The sequence below is a fragment of the Prionailurus bengalensis genome, chromosome X, assembly GCF_016509475.1.
Source record: "Prionailurus bengalensis isolate Pbe53 chromosome X, Fcat_Pben_1.1_paternal_pri, whole genome shotgun sequence".
NCBI classification, from domain to species: Eukaryota; Metazoa; Chordata; class Mammalia; order Carnivora; family Felidae; genus Prionailurus; species Prionailurus bengalensis.
In genome coordinates, this window is record NC_057361.1 from 58,742,703 (window position 1) to 58,764,314 (window position 21,612).

Consider the following 21,612-nt stretch of genomic DNA (forward strand, 5'->3'; position numbering starts at 1 on the left):
CAATGCGGAGCTCGAACTCGAGAACGGTGAGATCATAACCTGAGCCGAAGTCGGATGCTTAACTGACTGAGCCACCCAGGCGCCCCGTATGTATTTTTTTTAAGTTGCCGAATGGAATAGTGGTTCATTTAGGAAAGAAAGAAGCATTTTCAGGTTCTTTAGGGCTTTTCATCAGATAGTCCTGAATGTAAATCATACCTTTGTCCAGTGAGATTTATTACCCCAGTTCCCCTCTGGATAGTTTCTGGCTTCTTGAATTTCTGGTCCAGATTCTGAGTGAGGTTCTGTTACTCCAGTTTGAGAGATCAGACCTCTTATCTTGGAAACTAAACATCTTAATTTGCATTTGATCCACATTCTATATAATGTAAAGAGCCTAGCTACAGTCTCGAAGATTAGATTTACTTCTCTTTTTACCTTTTCTGGACCTAGTTTGTGATAAATATCTAAGAATTGAGAGAGTTCAAGCTCAGTTTCTTTGGGATCTGTGGACCATTGTATAGTTTCTTTAGGAATTAGCTATATGGATTTCTTCTCTCTTTTTAAATCTGGCACTGATTTTTTTAAGGGAGCTTTCTACTGCTACTAGGATTTGATTTGATTTTTTAATTTTAATTATTCACATTGGAACACGTGCGTATCCCCCTGCACCATTCACTGTCAGATAATACTTTAGGTTTGTTTTGGCAGAGTACTCATTTTCTTAGGAGGAAGGTTATTTTGGGTATCGACAGAAAGATTCTCAAAGGATATGTGAGCTTGAGAGTGATCACAAACATCCTTTTTCTCCTTGGTTGAGCAGGACTGCTCACCAACTTGACTGGTATTTTCACTGAAACCTTTCAGGAAGCAATAATACTTGTTTTCCCTCTCTCACCAGAACCATGAAGCTTGCAGCTTTCTTCTCACATCTCTGCAGAGGTCAATTAACTTAGAAATGACAAAAAGAATTTTCTTGATTTGGGTGGAAAATCAGCCTTCCTGAGCTGTCATTGGAATTACCACTACTTAAGGACATTTGGATTTGAATTCTATATGATTCTGTAGGTTACTGCCAATCCTTATTTGAAATAAGGCCAAGTATAGATTTATTTCCTTGACAAGACATTTGCAATTACATTGCTCTGATTTAAGGAGAGAGAGAAAAGCAAAGTATATTTGGAAAAACATTTCTTTTTATAAACGGGTAGCTTATTCTCCTGTAGGGCACAGTGATAATTCATAGATGGCCTTATCTTTCATTCATTTTTGTGTTGTTTTGGGAATCACTCGTTAAAAAATTAGTTCTGGTTTTCTGTGTTGTGACCCTTTAGGGACTAGGAAATTGAATTCACTTTCCACTTACTCCTTTTCCCCCTATGATAGCTCCGGCACCTTTATTATTCCCACAGAGACCCTGTTAGTTTATATGTCTCTTTGCTGGACTCCTCTTTTCTTCCTAATCTGTGAAGCCTACTGTTGATCATCCTACTTCTAGTAAGCTCCTGACTGCTGCAGAATAGAGAGCAGTATTTTTAGCTTTATGGAAATGGTGTGGTTATAGACCCTTTTGAGAGTCTGATGAAAAACCATGGATCTTCCACCCAGAAAACTGTATATTACATATAGAATTTTGTTTAGTTTCAGTACATTCATGGATCTCTTTATCTCATTACCACCCCATTCAAGAATTCCTGGGATAAGAAAACATCTGGGTGTCTTATCCTTTTGGGGTGGGTATGCATTTATTTATTTATTTATTGAGGTGTCTTGAGATACAATGTTATATTAATTGCAGTTGTACATCATAGGGATTCGACAATTCTATACATCACACTATTCTCAACACAGTAGTGGTGACAATAGTTGCCGTCTGTCAGCGTACAACTCTGTTGCAATATTATTAACCATGTTCCCTATGCTGTAGTTTTCACCTCTGAGACTTACTTATTTTAGAACTGGAAGTTTGTACCTCTTAATACCCTTCACCTATTTCACCCATGCTCCCACCCACCACCCCTCTGGCAACCACCAGTTCGTTCTCTGTATTTTAAGAGTCTGTTTTTTGTTTGCTTGTTCATTTTTTGGGGGGGGGGGTTTAGATTCCATATATAAGTGAAATCATATGGCATTTGTCTTTCCCTGTCTGACTTAGCATTATACCCTCTAGCTCCATCCGTGTTGTTGCAAATGGCAAGGTTTCATTCTTTTTAATGGCTGAATAATACTGCATTGTGTACGTGTGTGTGTGTGTGTGTGTGTGTGTGTACACCACATCTTTATCCAGTCATCTCTTGATGACACTTGCACTGCTTCCATATCTTGGCTGCTGTAAATAATGGTGCAAAAAACATGGGGGTGCATGTATCTTTTCAACTTAGTGTTTTCATTTCCTTTGGGCAAATTAGATATTTTATCCTTTTTTGTTCATGTTAAAAATGGTTTGCCAACTCCACCACCATCTTTAATCAAAAATACTTCAAAGCTATTTTGCATTTAATAGAGTAATAGAGTTAAATAGCTGAACCCCTTGTCATGCTTGAGAGCACAGACTTAAAAACTGAGAAGGCACACAAACAGCTAGCAATCCAAACACATGGACAAGGACAGGTATATCAGCTATGTAAATAAGTGTGTGTGTTTTTATATATTTTGGGGTTATTATTAGTGGGTATTTCTTTAGTTATATACTGCAAAGAAAATGGGGAAGGAAGAGGTTCCATCTGCAAAATATTTTTAATGTGTATTTTTGATAGAGAGAGTGTGAGCAGGGGAGGGCAGAGAGAGTGGGGGAGACATGGAATCTGAAGCAGGCTCCAGGCTCTGAGCTGTCAGCACAGACCCCGGCGCGGGGCTTGAACTTACAAACCGCGAGATCATGACCTGAGCCGAAGTCAGATGCTTAACCAACTGAGCCACCCAGGCGCCCCTAATTTTTCCTGTATTTTAAAGAAGAGCATTGAGGTGTTAAAGGGTTAGTTGAGGTTTAGGTTTCAAAACTGAAGTCATGTAAGGTCTGTATTCTTCATGTATAGGCTGGAATTGTAACTACAAGGCAAGTCCCCATAGGTAGCGTTGTCAGCATACCATAAGCAGTTCTTGTTTGCATTGGCTTGCAGAAAGAGGCCTGTGGCCTGTATGCAGCCTATTTACTCGAGCATCCTGTATTGCTATCAACAAGAGCAAGCTTATCTGAGAACTTTTGCAGTCTGTCTCCCTCAGTATTTTGAGGACCAGGCTACTGGTGGCCGTAGGAGATTAGAGCTCTGGAAATTTGAGCTGCGGGCTTATCACTGAAACTGTCCTTGATGGTGAGCCAGCTCTGGCTGGCTGTATGTGTGTCCTAAATATCTTGATGGAGGACTTTGTTTTCTTTCTAGTTTATTTTTGTTTGTCACAGTGAGCTTGTGTAAGGATACAACTTTGAAAGAATACATCTTTGAAAGAACACATGGCCTATCTGAGATTTTAACTGAAAGAGACTTCTTTGTTCATATAATAGCTTATAATAATCAGAGTAGGTCTGGCATGAAAGTTGCACATATACACATGGTGTATTTTTTAGCCTTTGCATCCTAATAAATACTAGGTTTAATTCAGGGATCACCTACCCTGTGAAGTCTTTCCTAATTCCTTTTTCCCCTCTCACTTCCCAGAATTGGCCACTTCCTCCTCTGTGCCTCTACTGAGCCCTGTATGAATTTTTTCACTTCATTCTGTTGCCCTATTTGTTTAAAAAATTTTTTTTAATGTTTTATTTATTTTTAAGACAGAGAGAGACAGAGCATGAGTGGGGATGGGGCAGAGAGAGAGGGAGACACAGAATCCAAAGCAGGCTCCAGGCTCCGAGCTGTCAGCACAGAGCCCGATGCAGGACTCGAACTCATGAACCATGAGATCATGACCTGAGCCGAAGTCGGACACTCAACCAACTGAGCCACCCAGGCGCCCCTGCCCTATTTGTTTATATTCTATCTTACTGTACTAGACTTTAAGTTTCTTGAGGATATGGTCTGTATCGTCCTCATTTCTGTCTGGCACATAGAAAGTATTCAAAAATGTTTTAAGAATGAATGGGTAAATGAACAGTATATTAAAGAATAATTAAAGTTAAGGATTAAAACCCCAGATGCCTTCAGGGTCTAGGCATAAATGAGTTAAGCAGACCTGGGCTGGTAACCTGCAGAACACACACCTTATCTAAAAGGGGCAGCTGCTCCTCAGCCCTGGCCCATTGGTGCTTTGTGGGAATGACGGCTCTGTGTGGCCACATCTTTTCATTCTTCAAGAGAAGCCAGACATTTGGGGTTTTACATGAAATTTCTCGCTCATTAAACATTGTCAACTAAGTACGATTTTTCTAAGCTTTTTATTGAGGTATAATTTACATACAAAAAAGTGTTTATGTTATAGGTGTATAGCTCAGTCTGTCTTCACAAACTGAAATGATTTTTTATGTGGGCTAAACAAAACTGGATTGACTTCCAAGCCACCAGTCTGCAACCTATGACAAAGGCCATGGGGGAACTGTATAGTCTAGTTAAGAATCACCAAATTGGGTGGCTCAGTCAGTTAAGTGTCCAACTCTTGATTTTAGCTCAGGTCATGATCTCACGGTTTGTGTTTGAGCCTCGTGTTGGGTTCCATGCTGACAGTGCAGAATCTGCTTGGGATTCTCTGTCTCTCTGTTCCTCCCCCACTTGCTCGTTCTCTCTCTCAAAATAAATAAAATAAACTTAAAAAAAAAAAAAAAGAGGGGCGCCTGGGTGGCGCAGTCGGTTAAGTGTCCGACTTCAGCCAGGTCACGATCTCGCGGTCCATGAGTTCGAGCCCCGCATCGGGCTCTGGGCTGATGGCTCAGAGCCTGGAGCCTGCTTCCGATTCTGTGTCTCCTTCTCTCTCTGCCCCTCCCCCTTTCATGCTCTGTCTCTCTCTGTCTCAAAAATAAATAAAACTTTAAAAAAAAAAAAAAAAAAAAAAAAAAAAGAATCACCAAACTGGTAAAAGTGTCTCAAAGCAATGTGTGGACTTTATTTGCATTATGATTCAAAGAAATCAAATGTAAAAGAACCTTTATGAAACAATTGGGGAATTTAAATATTGACTGGGTATTGAATAATATTAAAGAATTATTGTGAGTTATTTCAGATGTAATATAGTTGGTTTGTTTTTTTTATAAATATAGATTCAATTTTTTAGAGCAGTTCAGAGGAAAATTGAGTGGGAGATACAGAGTTCCCATATACCCCCTACCTCCACATATGCATAGGCTCTCCCATCATCAACATCCCCTACCAAAGTGATACGTTTGTTACATTTGATGAACCTACATTGGCACATTATAATCACCCAAAGCCCATAGTTTACATTAGGGTTCATTCTAGGTGTACATTCTGTGAGTTTTGACAAATGTATAATGATACATATCTACCACTGTAATATCATATGGAGTATATTTTAGAAGAGTCCTCAAAAGGGTGCCTGCGTGGCTCAGTTGGTTAAGCATCTGACTTGATTTCAGCTCAGGTCATGATTTCAGAGTCATGTGATTGAGCCCCACCTCTGGCTCTGTGCTGCACATGGAGCCTGCTTGAGATTCTCTCCCTCACTTTCCTTCTCCCTCTCTCCCTCTGCCCCTCTCCTGCGCACGCATACTCTCTCCCTAGATAGATAGATAGATAGATAGATAGATAGATAGATAGGACCTTTAAAAAAAAAGAAGAGTCCTCAAAGACATGTACTAAAACAATTTGTGGATGAAATAAATGATACTGGAATTTGCTTCAGAAATGATACTGGAATGTGCTTCAGAATAATTTGGGAGGAGTGTAAACGTTGAGGTTTAAATGAAATGAAACTAACCCTGTATTGGTAATCATTGAAGCTGGGTAATGGGTACATGAAAGTTCATCATATTAGTGTCTCTGTTTTGGTATGGATTTGAAATTTTCCACCTCCAAAATTAGAGCAAGAGTCCAAGTTAAAGCCGAAGCATGATTTCTTGAGGCTAGGATACCATGGGACACTACTGCCAGTGCTGGAAATAAATTTCTGGAACTGAAGTCTGCAAAGGTCATGGCGTTTTCCTTTCTTTTGTAGGGCCCGAAAGTCAGTATACTAAGACTGCCCAGGAAATTGTGAATGTCTGTTACCAGACACTGACTGAGGTACGTGGTAGGGAGGGGGTCCCCTTGGGATGTAGCATCCTGGAATCTCTGTTCCCTTGGGTGAGGAGGCCTTCCCTGCCCATCTGATTTTCAAATGTAACCTCCTGCCCCCCCAACCTCACCCCTTATCCCGTATTTCCTTTCCTGCTTTATTTTCCTGCCTAGCACTAAATGTTCTTAACAAACTATGTCATGATTTACTGTAATTATCGTATGTGACCTGCCACTGGAAATAAGGTCCATGAAGACAAGGATTTTTGTCTGCTTTGTTTACTTTTATATCCCCAGTGCCCAAAACACATGTTCGGTGAATTCACTAATATTCTTTATTTCTCAGTATGATGAGCATTTGACTCAACTCGAGAAGGATATATGTACAGCTAAGGAAGCTGCTTTGGAGGAAGCAGAATTAGAAAGCTTGGACCCCATGACTCCAGGGCCTTACACACCTCAGGTGAGTTTGAAGACTAAGAACTGCCTCTTATAGTTTGCTTATTAGTTTGGGAAATTGGGAGCATGTTAACAGATACATTTACTGAGATACCCTTCTTCTCTGTCCTTCCTCTTCATATGCCTTTCGTGTGCTTTCTTGTCTTCTCAAAGGCTAAGGTGAGTGAGGGCCATGGGTCTTGGTGGCCTTGTTGAATCCAGAAGAAGCAGGTGTGGGATGAATGAGTGGGGTGGGGCCTTAGTTGTTTAGGCAGTGTTCACAAATACCAGATTCCTGACTGCCATGGCCAAACGTGTCTTCTGGAGTCTCTGGAGTTCCCTTGCCCATGAAATGGGGCTCGAAGACTTCCCTAAAGTATAGAATTCTCAGTTACAGACATTGGCCACGTTGTTCCTGTGCCTTATAGGCCTGATGACTTATTCCCTCTGAGGTATCCCAGTGTAGCTCAGACGTCACCCATTTTCCTGGATTGACTCCTTTTCCTTATAAATGAAGACTGGTAACATTTATAACTTTTTTAAAGTTACATGTCAAAAGAGTAGGGAGCAAGATTAATAAGAAATTTATAGTCTTTCTTTTGAATATATTGAAAAATTTGGACATAAGAGAGAGTATGTTTCCAGATTTCAAGAATAGGACTTACCAGAATATGGCTGGTGCTTGGTTTCTGTATTGAAGGCACTGTGGTAAAGTGGGAAGTACATGAATTTTGGCGATAAAACACGCCTGGGTTTGAATCTTAGTTCTGTTACCTAGCTTTGTGAACTTGGGGAGTTAAGCCCTTTAACTCCCGTCTCCACTTCTCTAAAATGTACTTTCTGAGATGATTATAAACATCAAATGAGTTAATTTGCCTGGCACATAGTAGACATTCAGTAAATGTTTCCTTGTCTGTATGACAACTGTCTACAAAGTTCTCAGGAGCCCTTTCATATTTAGCCAAATATTTTAATGCAAAATCCTCCCTGTTCCCACTGGAAAACTTTTTTTCATTCTACTCTGAACTGATACTGCCACCTGTGTGCTCTGTGTTGGACTCTTGCTGTTTGTATCTCATGCGTGCACTCTCCCTCTCTGTCTTTTACTCTCTTTCACCCCAAAACCTAGGTGGCTGAGGGGCCAAGTATAAAGAGCCCTAAGATACTTCTTCCAGGCCCAGAACAAGGGAAGGCTCTTGGAGTATGTGGGCAGATTGGGGCCGGGGGGCTTGGGTGAGTGATGTTGCCCAGGAAGGCCCTTTTTGCTAATAGGCCCACAGCTCCTGCAAGGCCCTTTCTGGTAAGTTAAAGCCTGGGTTTTGGCCGTCATTCCTCAGAAGAGTGTAGCCACTGAGTGGCACGCGGTTTGCTCTAGTCTGTGACAGTGGAAACCTAGTCCTCTGTGAATCAAACCCTTAGACCCAAAGGTTATCTTCCTTTCTTTTCCTCCTGCTCCCACATGGCTTCAGGTGGCTGAGGAGAGCCTGGCCACTGTTCTCCCTCCTGAGCCGGAGCTGTTGCCCAGGCCAGTCACAGGGGCTCCCATGAAGAATAGGGCGTAGATGGTGCCTCTTCATCACTCCCAAGTCGCCCTCTCGCCATTGCCTTCACTCATATACACATCTTGAAGTGTAAGCCCGGTGCATTTTCCCTTACCCTGAGGAAGATGAGTCTGAGTAATTGTCCTTGTTCATCACGACTTTCAAACCCAAATGTTACGAAAGCGTGTTTGTGTAAGTTTAACCTGTTGTAATTCTGGTTGTATAGAAACGTAACAGTAATCATACGTTACTTCTGGCCTTAAATGGTGGTAGTCAAGACTGTATTTTCACTTAGCTGTTCCACTGCTCTCGTGTTGCATTGCACATTCTGCTTAACACTATCTAAAATTGCTCACTTTGCAGTTTCCCACTAGCCCCTCATTCCCTGATCTTCTCTTCTGTTCAGCCACGAGTTTATCTGCTCTGAATGCTTTCAATTCCGTTTTGCCTCTCTCCAAAACCCTCTTCAATCAGCCTTGCTTGTTTGCTTTAAAAAAAAGAAAACCCACAAAGTAACACCAATGTGGGGTTTTTGTTAAACGCAACATGCTCATTGGGAAATAATAAAGGAGAAATAAATTACCTAGAGTTAAGTCCACCACTCAGAAAGAACCAATCGCTATGAACATGTTGGTGTGTTTCCTTCAAATCTGCAGTGTGATATGTGTGTGTGTGTGTGCATGTGCACACAAGCGTATATAGACACACTTTATTTTAAAGTTTTTTAATATTTTATTTATTTTTGAAAGAGACTGTGAGAGCAAGCAGGGGAAGGGCAGAGAGAGAATAGTCTTTGAAAATGTGATTTTTAAACAGCCGCATAATATTTCTACCCTTCACCAGATTTTCAGAGAACTCTTTCTTACTTCTCCAGCCTGTTGTCTATCAGTTCCTCCTGCCCTCCTGTCACTGAAAAGTCCATTTGCTAAATCCCTGTTCTCTTCAGGAGAGGGAAGAGGGAAGGGATCTATAATTTATTGAATACCAGGCATGGGGTAAGGAGCTTACACATACCTCTTCATTCTCCCAACAACCTTAGGAGGCAGACATTATCACCCATGTTTTATAATTGCGGAAACCAAGGCTTAGAGTGATTAAATAATCTCTTGAAGTTACTCACCTAGCAGGTGGTGGAGCCAGGACTCAAACCCAGGACGTTTTGTTCCAAAGCCCACGTTTTTTCACCACACCATTTTGCCTCGTAGCATCATCCTTTGATGAGCTCATAAACGATTAACCCACTACACGCTCTTGTTGGAATTGCAATTCCTTTATCCCATTTCCTATTAGATGTCTCTAAGCCAGTCAAAATTGAACAGGTACGAAGCCCCAGGTCTGAAAACAATAAGGCAAAGCTTAGAAGACACTAGGTTATTGAACAGAAAGGCTGTCGGGACATAGAATTGCCCCATAGCTTTGATGCTTTTCCACTTCAGGCTTCAGATCATATACATCAGATGCCTCTCTGCTAGAATGAGCAGCATTTGAAAGATTCCCAAAAACCTGTGCACAAAGCTGTGTCAAACTATTTTCTCTTTAAATGGATTGCTCTGCATGACCTTCTTCTGCAGTGAATGCTCTAAAGGGGAGTTCTGTATTTCTTACTCCCTTTTCCTAAATAGAAGCTAAGTTGTACATTTGTGCCACAGCCTCCTGATTTGTATGACACCAACACATCCCTCAGTATGTCTCGGGATGCCTCTATGTTTCAAGATGAGAGTAATATGTCTGTCCTGGACATTCCCACTGCCACTCCAGAAAAGCAGGTGACACAGGTAGGATGTTCTTTTTCTCTTCATGACATTGGTGATATGCTTTGGTGGGGAGTGGGAGAATGGTGGTGATATATGACATGTATCATGGATGATTAGGCCCTTTTGGCCCTAAGAATGAAGCCTTACCAATGTGATTTCAAGGCAAGCTGGTGGCAGGTCACATGACTTGCGTTGTCTTCTGTCTGTCCCCACGGGCAGAGTCAGGCACAACAGAACTTCAGGGAAGGCACAAGTATGAAAAGTGTATGAGGCATCAGAGCAACCTCACAGGTGACTAGAAAGACCAACTAACTGCATTCAGAGACAGAGTTCAAAATAATTGGCCCTTCTACTGTACTGTATGTATGCTAAATCTAAATTAAAATTATTTATGAAATTCAATTAAATTTGAGAGATTGGCCTGTTCTAGAGGTGTCAGAAGATACTCCTCTTCTGAAGCCAAAAATCTTATCGGCTGTATCAGCTGACCTCAGTCAGGAGATTTGTTCCACTGGAGAGTACAAAACCCAGGACAGTTTTTCTGTCCCAGAGAATCCGACAGAAGCTGAGGAAAGCTTCGATTAGGAAGGAAGAGTCTCCTTGTGATGATACAGCAAGAGTAGACCAAGGACCCTCCTATTCTTTGAGTCTGTTGTTGTTGTTGTTGTTGTTGTTTTAACTCTACCAGTGATTTCCAAAGAATGAATGGGACGAAGCACACATGCCTTGAGCTATGTAAACAGCCCCCACTAGCTGTGGGGTTGGCTGGGATATCAGGGAGGAGCATCCGTCCTGGGTGAGAGCCTTTGGTTAACTCCTCCTACAGGCACGTCCCTCAATGATGTGCTATTTGTGTTCCTTACTCAGATGCGCCAGGGCCGAGGTAGGCTGGGCGAGGAAGACTCTGATGTAGATATTGAAGGGTATGATGATGAGGAGGAGGATGGGAAACCTAAGACTCCAGCCCCAGTGAGTATGCTTACAGAAAGCTTATGGTTACCTTATGCCCTTATATGATAGGAGCCCCACTAGTACAGGGCAGGCCAAATCCCAGGGTGATACCAGAGAGTCTCCATAGTGAGGCCCAATCCGACTTTAATCCTTGGAATCAGCTAAACAAATCTATCCACCACAATTACTTAACTTCTTGTGAGGCAGCAAGGGTGGTGCTGGTGGTGGCTTGTGGTCTCTCACTCGGTCCCTTGATGGGACTTTGACCCCAGCTGGTCTTGTTCAGGAAGGTGAAGATGCAGATGGTGATCTCGCAGATGAAGAGGAAGGAACTGTGCAGCAGCCTCAAGCCAGTGTCCTCTATGAGGATTTGCTTATGTCTGAAGGAGAAGATGATGAGGAAGACGCCGGCAGTGATGAAGAAGGAGATAATCCTTTCTCTGGTAAGTCGTGTTCCTTGGTTTCTGTTCTGGGTAGCTCACCGCAGCACCCTGAGGACTGGAGAGGAAACTTCCAGCCACATACGCTCTTACCAGAAGCTGCTCTTTTCTTGCAGTCCCATTACTAGACTCAGAGGACTGAGCACTCACTTGTAGGATTACATTCATTAGCCTTAGAGGAGGTGAAGAGATATAACCTAGAGAGTGAAAAAGACGACAGTGGGAAAGGCAATGCCTAAGTAACATCTGTGAGTTGAATACTTGACGAAGATGGGAAAGAAGTATTATATTCATAACGGGGAAGGAAAATAAGAAAGACCCCGCTTTACTCAACCAAAAGAAAGAATGAGATCTTGCCATTTGCGACAACACGGATGGACCTAGAAGGTACTATGCTAAGTAAAATAAGTCAGAGAAAGACAAAATACCATATGATCACTCATGTGCAATTTAAGAAACGAAACAAAACCAAAAAGAGCTGAAACAGACCCATAAGTACAGAGAACAAACCAATGGCTGCCGAAGCGCAGCAGGGTGGGGGGCAGGGAAAATGGGTGAAGAGGAGTGGGAGGTACAGTCTTCCAGTTATGAAATGAATAAGTCACAGGAATAAAAGGCACAGCATAGGGAATTAGTCAGTGATACTGTAATAGTATTGCATGTTGACAGATGGCAGCTACACCGTGGTAAGCATAGTGTAATGTATATTGTCAAATCACTGTGTTGTGCACCCGGAACCAATACAACATTGTATGTCAATTATACTTCAATTAAAAAAAAATCCCTCTTGGTTTATTTTGTCAATTACTGGCAGTGGCAGAGAAAAAGTATAGGAGATGATGGGGGAAAAATAACCAAGATTGGACTGCAATGAGAAAAGGAAGTGGTTATTTGGGTCCTGTTTCCGAACTACGGTCTTGCCGATACTGTCCCTAGGCACTCCGAGGTGAGGGATCCACAGTGCCTGTGTGGATATATGGCCGTAACTAGTTTTGGAAGATCAAGCCAAAGATGTTAATTCTGTCAAGCTTATCTCAGGCCCTCCTTCTTTTCACAGCTATCCAGCTGAGTGAAAGTGGAAGTGACTCTGATGTGGGGTCTGGTGGGATAAGACCCAAACAACCCCGCATGCTTCAGGAGAACACAAGGATGGGCATGGAAAATGAAGAAAGCATGATGTCCTATGATGGAGACGGTGGGGAGGCTTCTCATGGTTTGGAGGATAGCAACATCAGGTAATTGGCAGCAATGTGCTACAGGGCTGTGGTATCAGTGCCCAGCTCTGATGTCAGAGGGCCCAGCATCAGATTAGTTTCATCCAGCAGAGATTTCCTGAGCACCTAGAGCCAGACACTGTGCTAGCCCCTTGAGGATACACAGAGGAGCAAGCCGTATCCTGCCCTTGAGGACCTCAAAGTCTAGTGGAGGAGGCTGATGCAAACAAAATCATTGGATATAATGTGCTAAGTGCTATAGCATAAGTTAAGTACAAAGTGCCAAGTCACCACTGAGGATGGAGTACCTCACTCTGCTTGGAGTGATCATGGAACATTTTGCAGATGAGGGAACATTTGAACTGGACCTGACAGGCTGAATAGGTGTCTGTTAAGTAGAAAAGTGGCAGCAGGTGAGGAGATCCTTAGAGACGGGACAGTATGTTCAGAGGCGCACTGAAATAGAAGAAGGATGTTCTCGAGTAAAGGGAGGTTGTTGGGAGGTTGTTGGCTCCAGAAGTAGCAGGGGATTATATTGCAGAGGACCTTAAATGGCATGTTGAGACACTTGGAGTTTGGGTAATGGGGATCATCACTTCAAGGAAAGGGAAGGCTTTTGTGTTAAATAACTCTAGGGCAATGGTAAGGATTTCAACTGGGATCTGTTAGAAGCGTGGGGGAAAGGAAGGGACATACAAAAGCTGTTGAGAAGATAGATCAGTTGCATTCAGGAGGTAGGGAGGTAAGATATTTCATGAATGGGAATGTCACTGAGCTAGGAAAGAGGAAGAACCAGGTATTAGATGAGGTGGGAAAGGAGGAGAAAATGAATTTGTCTTTGGACACGTTAGATTTAAGACATGTCGGATACATCTAGCCAGAGGTATGCAACAAGCAGTTAGGGTCTTTATTGACTCATTAAGCGAATATTTATATCACAACTTAAAGAGCAAGTAAGATGCGGTCCCTTCCTTCAACGAGTTCGGGCTACTGGGAAACTTAGAGCAGGTAAATACACAATCGTAGTGTGACGTGAAAGTGCTGTGACAGGTAACCACAGGGTTTTTCTGGAACTTGGGTAGGATTGGGGAAGGGGAGCCACTTAGAGGAGGAAACTGAGCTAACTCAGACTAGGAATTTAGCTAGGTGAAGAAGAAAGCAAAGGGCACTTCAGAGAGCCAGAACAGGATAGGAGGCATGAAAGAATTCTAGAGAATGCAGGCAGCTCCATGGCTGGAGCTTTTGATCCATGATCCATGTGATGGAACCGATTTAAAGAGGTAGGTAAGGATCAAATCATGACGGGCCTGAAAGTTTGGGGCAGACACTGAACGAGAAGTAGGAGCAGATCTACATTTTGGAACGATTGCTCTGTACCCCAAAAGAAATGCAAATGGCCCATAACTATGTGAAAAAATAATTTTCCTAAGAACCAAAGAAAGTCAGTAAAACCACGAAATGCAATATTTTGCCTCTAAGATTGACAGAGATGAAAATGAGTGATAATGCTTAGGGTTGGAAGAACGTGAGGAAAAACACACCGTGGTGGGTGTGAGAGAGGTATAGCAATTTATTCTTATAAACCAAAAACTTTAAAAAATGGGCATTCCCTTTGGCCCCCAACGTTCCATGTCTAGGAAGTTATCCTATGGCAATAATAAAACACCTTCATCAAGACACTTGTACAAGGAGTTTCATCACAGCACTGTTTTTAATAGTGGGAAAGTTGGAGACAGCTTAAATAGCCTGGTGAGAGACTTGTTGCATAAACCCTGTTACAGCCGTATAGCAGAACACCATACAGCTATCAAAATGATGCTCTAGATGTATGTTTATTGATGTGGAAAGATGGTCATTATAATCACTAGTGAAAAAAGCAGATTCCTAAAAGAGCTTGTAGAGTACTCCAATTTTGTCAAGTAACAAAATGGTTAAGCATCTAAGTGAAGTACACAGAAAAAAAATTTGGAAGATCATATACCCCAGTAGATTATCTCTGGGTGGTGGAGTTCTTGATGACTTTTTCTCATTTTTTCTGGTATATACTCTATCTTTTTTAAAACCAGTGAACATGCATTGCTTGTGTGATTTTTTTTTTAAGTAAAAGTAAGAATAAACAAAAAATAAAGAGCACTCTGGCGGAAGTGTGAAGAATTCATTGGAGGAGAGCAGGACTGGAGGCATGAAGACTGAGTTCAGTGGTGCAGGCCAGAGAAAACAAGGGACTAAGCTAAGGCAGGCAGAGTAGAGGTGGAAAGGAGGGGACAGAGAGAAGATCTGTTGAAGAAGTAGAATCTTCAAGACTGTTGACTAATTAGAAACACAGATGAGTGAAGCTATAAATGGTACATGAAACCATGAGGCTGTCAGAACATGTATGGCCCCGTAAGCTGGCAGTGTGTTGTTTGGGCGCGCTTTAATTCGGGTTCTTAATGTATATTGAAGTTGGCAGGGTGATGTTTTGAATGGGATCATTTTCCTCTTGGGGACCTGTAGAACAGTCCAGAATGAGTCATTTTAGTGTCTAGGGGAGGTGAGATGAGCTGATCCCTCGGTGGCACCGAGAACAGGACTGGTCATCTAGAGGATGGTGCCCGAGCTTGAGAGATGACATGTTTCTCTTCTCAGTTATGGGAGCTATGAGGAGCCTGACCCCAAGTCAAACACCCAAGACACAAGCTTCAGCAGCATCGGTGGGTATGAGGTATCAGAGGAGGAAGAAGATGAGGAAGAAGAGCAGCGCTCTGGGCCGAGCGTACTAAGCCAGGTCCACCTGTCAGAGGACGAGGAGGACAGTGAGGATTTCCACTCCATTGCTGGGGACAGTGACTTGGACTCTGATGAATGAGGCTTCCTTTGGGCCTCCTTGGTCAGCCTTCCCTGGTCTCCAGCCTAGGCGGTTCACCTTCCCTGATTTGTTTATGATTATATGGTGTCTGATCCTGAAATCACTGGATTAATTTATTAAGAAATAGTAAATAAATCATAATAAGTCACCTCTTCTGATCTTCTTGGGGCAGTGCCACACTGTGATTTAAAACCAAGCAACCCCTTCTCCCCTACCACTGACAAAAGGAGAGCAATCTTCTCTGCTTCCAGCACCCTCCTTTAGCTCTACTTACTGCTCTCAGTACCCCTTTTCCCTCAGGAAGGAGGACAAATGATGAAAGGAATAACAACTTTCTGTCTTCCTGGTGTCTTCAAAATTTGCCAAGCGTGGCATCATCTCCGCTTTGTAATTTGCAGGCTGGAACGGGTGACAGCCCCCTTGCTGGGACAGAGAATTGGGTTCTGGTGGGCTCTGCGCCCCAGTAAACACATGAACCTATCGGACAGACTGCCTGTGGCTTTATTATTTATTCAATTATATGATGAGGCAAATGGCTACCAATCTTTGAAACGGCCTATATGTCAGAAATGATCCGTTGCTTTGTGAATGTGTTCTGTACCCCTCCTCCCCAGGGGAAAGGGTTCCTTAGGGCAAAGACTATGTCTTCTGTTTCTTTTCATGCTTAGAACATGGGCCTATGCATAGTAGGTACTAGGTAAATGTTCCCAGAATCATAACATCCTCAAGAGATTTGTTATTGAGCATCTCCTCCGTGACAAGAACTCTGTCAGATCCTTAAGATGTAAAGGCAAAGATGACACATTGCTTTCGCCGGAAGAGCTCGCCTTCGTGTTGGGGGAGGGGGAGTGGAATTCAAAGCATGTTTATAAATCCTTACAGTGCTCTGCAATGAGTGCAATTAAGAAGCTAGACACAAAATATAGGGGAAAACAGAGGAGTGATCATGTTCGGAAAAGCCAGGGAAGTCTTCCTAGAGGTAATTTGTAAGCTGACTGTTGAAGAATCAATAGGAGCTTGCCAGATAAAAGTCCAGACAGAGTGTAACATGAAGTGAAAAGGCCGAAGTCTAGAGATAGCAGAGTGTGTTCCTAGATTGATTGATTGTGCCTGCCTTGTCCCAGAAAGGATGAGAGGTGATTTATGCTGGAATGGCTAGAGATGAGCCTGAAAGACGCAGGAAGCATATCCTTGACGATAATAAGTGTGATTTATGTATTATGGGAAATGATGAATTCTGGTGGGATGATTGAATCAGATTTGTGTTTTAGAAATTTTCTGTACATTGGATGAAAGAAATTGAAGAACCATATGTAACAGACAAGTGTGACCCCATTTTTGTAAAAGCCCAAACCACGTGTGTATTTATGTGTGTGTATATACTTGTATATGCAAAGGAAAAGGTTTGAAAGGGGGTATGCTAAACTGTTCACAGTGATAACCTCCGGGTATTGGGATTGGAGGGGAGGGGGCAATATAGCTTTATGTATACTGGGAGGGTATTGTGCTTTTATTTCTGGATTGCCTAAAATTTTTTTATGAGTATGTACTATTTTTCTAATAAAGTTTAAAAAATCCAGCAATAGTGTGGAGAGTGGTTTGGAGGGGAACAAATCTCGTTCAAGCAAGGGGAAATGGAGCCCAGTGTAGAGCTGTGGCATTAAGATAGGGAGGAGGGGCATGAATTTGAGAGATCTTCAGGGGAGCAGGCGGTGCAGAATCAACAGGACTTAATGACCAGTTGGCATTCGGAGGCAGAAGAAGAGGAATGGAAGATGACAGAATTTTGGTTTGGGAGATTGGGCACGGGTACATGGTATTCATTCATTTGTTCACTCAACATTTATCAAGCCCCCTGTCTTTATCAAGCAGTGTGTCTGATGCTGATACAAAAGTGAGGTCTAGTTTCTGATTGCAAGGAACTTAAGGTCTATAATGAGACACAGACATGTAAATAAATAAGTTGAATAAGACATGATCATTGCAATAAATACTTAACGAGGATCTGTGGTGACAGGAAGGAGTTTCCAACTCTGCTTGTGGAGTAAGGATGGGGTTTCACAGAGGAGACCTTTGAGATGGATCATGAAGAGTAGGTAGGAGTTTGCCAGACAGAAGGGAGCAGAGGGGAGAGGGCATTCTTGGCAGAGGGAGCAGTGCTTCGGGGCATAAAGTTGCACGGTCTGTTCATGGAACAAGTATTGAGGATGGGTGGAGTAGACGGAGCATGTGTAGTATGGTCATTACAAATCTCAAGATCAAATGTTCGTTTTGTTTTTATTTTTTAAATTTTATTTATTTGTTTAATATGATTTGGCAAATTGGCTTACATACAACACCCAGCACTCATCCCAACAAGTGCCCTCCTCAGTACCCATCACCCATTTTCCCTCTCACCCCCACCCCGTTCTCCCTCAGTTTGTTCTCTCTCTCTCTCTCTCTCTCTCTCTCTCTCTCTTTCTCTCTCTCGTGTATTCTTTTTTTTGCTGTTGTTCTCTATATTTAAGAGTCTCTTGTGGTTTGCCTCCCTCCCTCTCTATAACAGTTTTTTTCCCCTTCCCTTCCCCCATGGTCTTCTGTTAAGTTTCTCAAGATCCACATATGAATTTTTTTAAATTTAATTAAAAAAAATTTTTTTTAATTAAAAAAATTAATTTTGAAAGACAGAGACAGAGCACAAGTGGGGGGTGGGCAGAGAGAGAAGGAGACACAGAATCTGAAGCAGGCTCCAGGCTCCAGGCTGTCAGCACAGAGCCTGACATGGGGCTCAAACTCACAAACTGCGAGATCATGACCTGAGCCAAAGTTGGACACTCAACCAACTGAGCCACCCAGGCACCCCTTATTTTTTTTAGTTAGAGTGTGAGCAGGGGAGAGGGCCAGAGGGAGAAAGAGAGAATCCCAAGCCAGCTCCATGCTCAGCACAGAGCCTGACGCAAGGCTCGATCCCACCACCCGAGGATCATGCCCTGAAATCCAGAGTCAGACCCTCAACCAACAGACACTCAGGTGCCCCCAAATGCTCATCTTAGATCACGCTGGCCACGGTGTGAAAACAGATGGACCGGGGAGGGTGGTTTGATGCCAGATGAGATGATGGAAACAAGTTGGCCGAGGCGTTGGCAGTAGGGGCATAATGAGAGGGACACTTTGGTGACTGCATAATGGAAAGTGAAAGAGTGGAAGCTTGGTTTCTGACTTAGGTGACTGGGTAAGTGATACTATTCATAGGTTGAGGGTGGAAGGTCGGAGAAAATCACTAAGTTTGGTTAGAAGCACGTAAGTTTAAAGGGAAATAGGTAGAAAGCTTAGGATTTGTGTAACCTCGGGAGCAGGTTAAGATCACCCAGGACACGTGTTGAGTCAGAAGAGCATGGACAACAGAATTCTGGTGAAGACCAGTATTTAGGTGTGGTCAGAAATAGAAGGAAAACTGGAAGAGTGGTACTTCTCAAACCAAAGAAATTTTAAGGGGTGGGGGAGATCACATGGGTGCCACAGAGAGGTGAAGTCACAGGAAGCTTGAGCGAGAGCCTTTGGCTTTGGCAACTTGGAGGTCCCAGGAGACCCTAGCTAGCACAAGCAGTTGTAGAGTAGTGAGACTGGAAGCCAGCAGTAGGGTGGGGAGCAGATGGAAGATGAGGGGAGTGACACTAGAGATCATAGACTACTCTTAAAAATTTTTTTTTATGTTTTATATTTGAGAGAGAGACAGAGAGCACATAGGGGAAGGGCAGAGAGACAGAGACAGAATTGGAAGCAGGCTCCAGGCTCCGAGCTGTCAGACAGAGCCCGACGCAGGGCTCGAACTCCTGAACCATGTGATCATGACCTGAGCCGAAGTCAGATACTTAACTGACTGAGCCACCCAGGCGCCCCGAGGTCATAGACTACTCTTAAGAAGCTGGGCTGTGAGGGGCACCTGGGTGGCTCAGTCGGTTAAGCATCTGACCCTTGGTTTCAACTCAGGTTGTGATCTCAGTTTGTGAGTTCCAGCCCCACATCGGGCTCTACACTAACAGTTCAGAGCCTGCTCGGGATTCTCTCTCTCCCTCTCTCTCTCTCTCTCTCTCTGCCCCTCCCCAGTTCGTGCTCTCTCTCTCAAAATAAATAAAAATAAACTTAAAAAAAAAAGAAGCTAGGCTGTGAGGCAGAAAAGGGGGAGAGTCTTAAAATTGGAAGGTAAGTACACATGCTTCTATAAGCTTGGGGGAGAAAGCAATAGAGAAAGGGGTTGGGAAAAAAAAATGGGAGAACTGTTGGGAAGCCCTGTGTGAGCACAGAAGGGAATGTTAGGCAGCATGGCTAGCAATCCATTCTGCAGAAGTGGTCTCTTTCTCCTGAGGAGCAAAGGATGGATGTAGTGTTTTTTGTTTTTTTTTTTAACATTTACTCATTTTTTTGAGAGAGGAGGAGCAGAAAGAGAGGGAGACACAGAATCCAAAGCAGGCTCCAGTCTCTGAGCTGTCAGCACAGAGCCCGACGCGGGGCTCAAACCCATGAATCGTGAGATCATGACCTGAGCCGAAGTCAGACACTTAACCGACTGAGCCACCCAGGCACCCCAGGATGGATGTAGTTTTAGATCGGTGTGGAGATAAGGGAGTTGGGAAGTTGAAGAAGTTCCCACCTTCTGGCTTTGTTTCCTCTGTGAAACAGGCAAGATCCTTGCAAAAAACGTGGAAATGGGACAGGAGCTTGAATAACTGTTGAACTACTAAAGGACGGTCATGAAAAACGGGAAACTAGCTATGTGCCTGACTGTTGCACAGAGATTGAATGAAGGCATAGCCCTTCAGTGGGAAAGCATGCAACTGTTAAAAAAAAATGAAGAAAATCAATATGTACTAATGCAGGAAGATATTCTTGAAAAAACTCAGACCAATAATAGGCAATGATGTTTGATTTCATTTGGGGGTATACATCTGTGTGTGCATACTCAAGGAAATGGGGTGGCAAGAGGCACTTCAAGCCATTAGCACCTCTAGCAGTGAGGTGAAGGGGGGGTAGGGCCCCTTCTTATCACCACAAATACTTCTACTTATATTTAAGTGTTTCTTTTTTGTTCTTTGTTTTCATTTGTGTTTTTTAATGGTCGCTGAAGGAAGTGGGTGCTGGAGCTGACGGGATCCAAAAAAAGGATTGCTGGGTGTTGAACCAGCCCAAATGAGGTTAAAGACGTTGACTTAAAATGGTACCAAGTCATTGTGTGGTTTGTCTCCAAAGGTACTTAGCAGCACAGCTCTCAGAAAACATAAGGCAGTGTGGGGTGAAGACCCAGAGATAAGAGAGAGATGGGTGGATTTCCTTTCAGTCACGATTTCTCGACTGCTCTGCAGCAAGCCCTGTCCTGGGCGCTGAGTACAGTGCTGGAGATGGGCGAGTCCACGCAAGAGTGTGATAAGTGAAGTGATGAGTATGGTGTCCTGTAAAGATAAAGAGGAGGACATGTAACCCCAGCTCTGGAACAGGGGGAGGCAGACCTTCCCAGAAATGACTGGTAGGAGTAAGCCAGGCAAGGAAGGCATTGGGGATGGGGAATGGGCATCATTCCAGGCAGAGAAAATGGCATGTGCAAAGAACATGTGACTGTAAATGGGGATGGTCAGAACGCAGTACACATGCAAGGGGCTGGCAAGAGCTGAAACTAGACTCAGCACAGTCCAGATCACGGAGAGCTTTGTGTGTTTTGCCATTGAGACCTCATCCTAAAGGCAGTAGGGATCTGTTGAAGGACTCGGATCACTTTAGAAGCACTTTGGGATATGGATTGTAGGAGGACAGGATGAAGATGGTTGTGGCAGTCATTTCGACAAGCTCTGAATCAGTCAGTTGTAAGGAGAGGACAGTGGACAGAGGTTGAGAGAATGTAGGAGGTAGTATCTATGAGTGACAGATTAAATGTGGGTGATATTTCAGTCAATAAATCTTGGTTGAGCCTAGTTAGTGGGTGCCAGGCATTATTCTAGGTGCTCTGAATACAGCAGTGAATAAAACATAACCCCTTCCCTCAAAGAGCATACAATGTAGTAAAGATAGACAATAAATAAGTAAATAAGGGTGAGAAGTACTATGTAGAAAAAACAAAGTGATATGAGAGGATATGGGGCGAGGATGCTAATTTAATGGTCAAGGAAGACCTTGCTGGGCTGCTGTTATTGGTGTATAGATACGCATATATTACTTTGATAAATTTAAAATATATATATATTTTTAGGGGCACCTGGATGGCTCAGTTGGTTGAATGTCCAACTTCAGCTCGGGTCATGATCTCGCGGTTTGTGGGTTC

General features: G+C 43.1%; 1 protein-coding gene across 13 annotated transcripts in view; it reads left to right on the forward strand.

Moving 5' to 3' along the window:
- The window catches only part of TAF1 (TATA-box binding protein associated factor 1), an 87,041-nt gene extending 70,139 nt beyond the window's left edge, over positions 1–16,902 (forward strand). For 4 of the 13 annotated variants that reach the window (XM_043570589.1, XM_043570593.1, XM_043570594.1 and 1 more), the window contains exons 33-40: positions 6,079–6,146; positions 6,484–6,600; positions 6,750–6,755; positions 9,766–9,891; positions 10,738–10,839; positions 11,108–11,264; positions 12,319–12,496; positions 15,104–16,902. In XM_043570589.1, the coding sequence (XP_043426524.1) occupies positions 6,079–6,146; positions 6,484–6,600; positions 6,750–6,755; positions 9,766–9,891; positions 10,738–10,839; positions 11,108–11,264; positions 12,319–12,496; positions 15,104–15,323 (974 nt within the window). In that variant the 3' untranslated portion in view covers positions 15,324–16,902. Of the gene's footprint in view, positions 1–6,078; positions 6,147–6,483; positions 6,601–6,749; positions 6,756–8,044; positions 8,245–9,765; positions 9,892–10,737; positions 10,840–11,107; positions 11,265–11,377; positions 11,607–12,318; positions 12,497–15,103 lie in introns of those variants that run through there. The other 9 variants (XM_043570591.1, XM_043570592.1, XM_043570595.1 and 6 more) reach the window with 5 other exon arrangements.
- Positions 16,903–21,612: the final 4,710 nt, after the last annotated feature.